Genomic DNA, 4,162 nt, shown 5'->3' on the forward strand with positions numbered 1-4,162 from the left:
AGTCACTTTTGTGAGTCGATGTGAATAAAAGTGATTCTGCTAAATGGTCATAAGGCATCGTCTCGTCAATCACAGGCTCCTGAACTGAATCAAATCGAAATTGTCTCATAGCAGACTTTGTAATATTGGCAAATATCATACGGCGGTCTGGAAAAAAATCATATAAAAAAAAAACCGTATTGTGATTAAACTTGTGATTAACAGCCCTAATTAGAGCTTTTAAACTGACGTAAAGTTAGGCCTGTGGCACTAGACAGAGGGCAGCGGGTAGCTGTGACTGAATATCTGTAACTGAAACACTTTTTTGATCTATATTTACTGGTGGATTAGTCACGTCTGGCTGATAGCAGAACTGGTTAATTAATTAAGTCAAGTGTCTGCGAGGATAACAACGCGGCGTATCGGATCTGTGCATCTCTTTAACGAGACGCAATTCTGCTGCCGATCGATGTGTTGACGGCCAACAGGAACCCCACCGGGCTTCCTTTTTAAAGAACCCGTCCATCACGCTGACGACGTCGCTTGATTATCAGACCATCAATTTTGATCCTCAACTTCTTCGGAGCTTAGGCCTGTTGAATATTCATCAGCACTCATGTAATCTATCAGAGCTGGATGTTCTCTCTTTAAAGAACTTGTGAGCAGTTGTAACTTATGACTTCTTAAAAGAGACCATGGCCCACGAACGTCGATCCTAATCCAGTAAAGGGGGTTTCAAATATGTCTTCCAGTCGTCGCTAAACGGGTCAAGGACAATATCATACTCTGTACCTGACTCGGCAATCTGTTTAGGCTGTGTACTAGTAGAATAGTGAAAGCCCTCAGGAAGGGAGCCTTCACCATACACCAGGGACAGATCGGTTACAGGACTCCTGGCACATGCAGAGCTGTGGTTTCCCTCGCTGCCAAAGCAGCAGAGCTTTACTTTAAAACATTCTTTTTTCGGTCAGACGTTACCCCCAAACAAGACAGAGAAGTCCTTTTAACAATGGAAAATGTGGGTAACCACCGTGCGTTCAACAGAGGATCAGTGTCCGACGGGACCACATGGTCAAAATGAATGCTAAGTCCGCAGTCAACACGTGTTGATGAATGACAGGATGCGGACCGCGTTCGACACTTTGCTATGGATTAAAGAACTCGAGATGATTTAATGACGTTCACCTCATTAGTTGGGGTTTTGTTTTTTTTTCCGGTTCTCGCATTTTAACCCGGAGGCTAGTAGCGTGATATGAGCAGACATTTTCTTTCACAGACATGCAAATCCTCACATCTACCATCCGAAATACGAGTTTGAAAATGTAATACTCCATGCAGGGTTAACACCAAAAGCCTGTCAGTTTTAGTCAAATATGTTCTGTCTTTATGAAAGTTGTAAAGTCACTCCAAAAAAAAATTTGTGGTGGAGAAAAATTGAGAAAATATTACTGCTTTAAATAACATGGATAAAGCACTGCCTTCACATGGTATACAACCCTTTATATTCTTACCCTTAATGGTTAATTGTGCTCAAGTGCTTTATCTTTTCTTTTCTTGTTTTTACCTTTGGCCCTACTTTAGAAGTTTCCCTTCTCTGAGCAGTCACACTTTCTCTCGGAGGAATCTGACACCTCAGCGCCAGCTCCTCCGCTCAGACCAGGGGTCGGGAACCCGCGGCTCCGGAGCCGGACGCGCTCTTCAGCGTCTCTGTTGCGGCTCCCTGAGGCTACATCCACACTAACGAAAACGGTCTCCGTCCACGCGGCGTTTCAGCATCGTTTTCGAAATGATCTCCGTCCAGACTAAAACGTCTGAAAACGAGTATCACGTGACTATTCACGTACACTGGGCATGCGGGTGGGTTCCGGTGGAAACAGGAAGTCCCGCTCCGTAGGCCGGTAACGCCGCTGGACACGCCGCCAAAATAAAACATGTTTTAATAGTTTGTCAACTAAAATGTGTGTCATATCCTACTACGTCGCTGTCAAGCTAACTATGATTTGCAGACCTCCGCCCTCGGTAAACTATTGTAAGCTGTTATGTTGAGCATGTTAAGCGCTCTCCAGGAAGCAGTGTTCCTGTTTATGTGTTTGGTGCTTTTATTGTGGAGGATGAGACGGAAGAAGAAAAAGGGGGTTCTGGTGAAGTGTGGGGAAGTGAATAAAGTTACTGCCCGTCTTGGCGCAGATTACGGACCCCTGTGTTTTATTGTTTTATTATTATCATAAAGTATTGGCCCAACATTAAGGCTCGGCTACACTACCAATGGATAAATCTCCCAAAAATAAAAGTCACGGAGGAAAATGGAGAGTTTAATTCTGCGTGTATATAAAACTTTATAAGCTGTAATATCAAATAGCTTTTGCGGCTCCAGACGAAATATATTTGGTGAAAAATAAGGCAAAATGTCTCTTTGGATAGTAAAGGTTGCCGACCCCCGGCTCAGTCTAACACCAACCGGCAAAAGGCCAGAGTATTTCTACAACTGCTGCTAAAAAGGAAATCACACATTAATTGCCAACAATTGGACGGAGCCAGAGAGTCTTTAACACCACATGCAAGTAAAAAAAAAAGGAAAGAATCATTAACACACCAACACACTGTTGCCAAATAAGCAAACATGTCAGGGATGCTATGCTTGGTGACTGCTACTACTGATAACCAGCAGATGTTCAAAGAAAGACACGCTGTGTGAAACTTCTGTGTCATTGTATTCCATATAAATTGGTCGGAAGCATTGAAATATGGCGGTCAAAAGGTAAAACATGCGTGTATTATAATTCAAACCCCCTATTTCACAAGATATTCATTCATAAATTAAACACTAAACACCAAGTCACAAGATAAAGGTTCCTGCACAAAGAAGCACGCGTTGTGTCTCAAAGGCCTGATGAACATGCGCATATGTTGTGTTCGAGTGGAGCTCGCAGACTCACCGACGGTCCTGGTTCTCCCTTTAGTCCAGGTGGTCCGTCCAGCAGTGAGAACTGGGTCGCTTCCAGGAGAAATATTTGGAGGCCATCTGTTGCAGCTGTAGTGATCGGACCCCAGCGAGGTGGGTTCGACATCCTGCACACTGGTCACCTTTGGCTCGGGTGTCTTTGGCGCTGCTGTGGTCGACAGGTCTCCCCGGTGAAGATAGGCGTTTGGAGGAGGCCCCTGCGTGAAAGCGGCGTGGAGGTTTGGCCGCCGCTCGGTCGGTCGGGTGGAAGCGGGTAAATCCATTCGTTCGCCAGAAGCTTTTGAGAATTAGTATCTCCGTGCTTTGTGTTCCTTACGTCACTGCCATGTGAGGTTGGTTTGGGAAAATCAAACAGACTTTCCAACTGTGGAAGAACCAGCTGAGAAACAGACACAGCGCCAGGTGTCAGAGCGCTCACAGCTGGTACGCAGATGTTTTGTTCGGCATTGGCGAGCCGTCAGCCTTTTGGATATCTCCGCCAACGACGGTTGAGTCGTGCGAGGGACGGTGATGTTTGGGTCCGTGGAAACTAGAGTAGCAAGGGTGGAAACGCGGGCCGATACGTCTCGGCTTCTCTGCATTGCATCTTAATGTAATCACAATAGTTATGAGCTGCCTCGGCAGAGGGATAAATGTCAAACTGACAGACGGCGCCTTCAAACGCCACCGAGTTGTGGTTCATTTTGCCCAGCAGGAAAGAGCCCTCCGCGTCCAGAGCCTCCTCTTTTTTTGAACGCAAATCCGCGTGTACGCTCTCTCTCCACAGGAAGTGTGTAAGGAAACCCGGCGGCCTCGGATATCCAAAGCCAGACTGTGCCACTGGCCATCGTGGACGTCGTAGTCGAAGATCACGGAGCTCCTCTGCCCCACGCGCACCAGGATCTTTCCCTGCGAGAACTGCACCCGAGCTGCACTTTCCTTTTCTTGGACAGAACGGAGAAAAGGAAGGCGCCGTTGACGCGATGGACCGAAAGGCTGAGGATCAGGGAGAGATTGGCGGTGCTGTAGGAAGCGGGGATGACGGCGTGCAGAGGCGCCTGGATGCGGGCCCTCGGGGTGAGGATGACTCCAGACTTGAAGGGGATGATGCCGTTAGGAATGGATCGCGCGGCGGCCCATGACGACCCGCCTGATCTTCGCCCGGTGAGCCCGAGCTGCTGCAGAACATCCACATCTTCAGAGAAACAGAGGAGAGAAGTCAGTGACTCTTAGGTTGTAGAC

General features: G+C 47.2%; 1 protein-coding gene across 1 annotated transcript in view; it reads right to left on the minus strand.

The window, feature by feature from the left end:
- The window catches only part of col27a1b (collagen, type XXVII, alpha 1b), a 42,949-nt gene extending 39,745 nt beyond the window's left edge, over nt 1–3,204 (minus strand). The window contains exon 1 of the mRNA XM_068720684.1: nt 2,920–3,204. Coding sequence (XP_068576785.1) covers nt 2,920–3,204 — 285 coding nt within the window. The remainder of the gene's footprint in view (nt 1–2,919) is intronic.
- Nucleotides 3,205–4,162: the final 958 nt, after the last annotated feature.

Source organism: Cebidichthys violaceus, unplaced genomic scaffold, assembly GCF_023349555.1.
Source record: "Cebidichthys violaceus isolate CVI_PGR_0920_01 unplaced genomic scaffold, fCebVio1.0.p SCAF_26, whole genome shotgun sequence".
NCBI lineage: Eukaryota > Metazoa > Chordata > Actinopteri > Perciformes > Stichaeidae > Cebidichthys > Cebidichthys violaceus.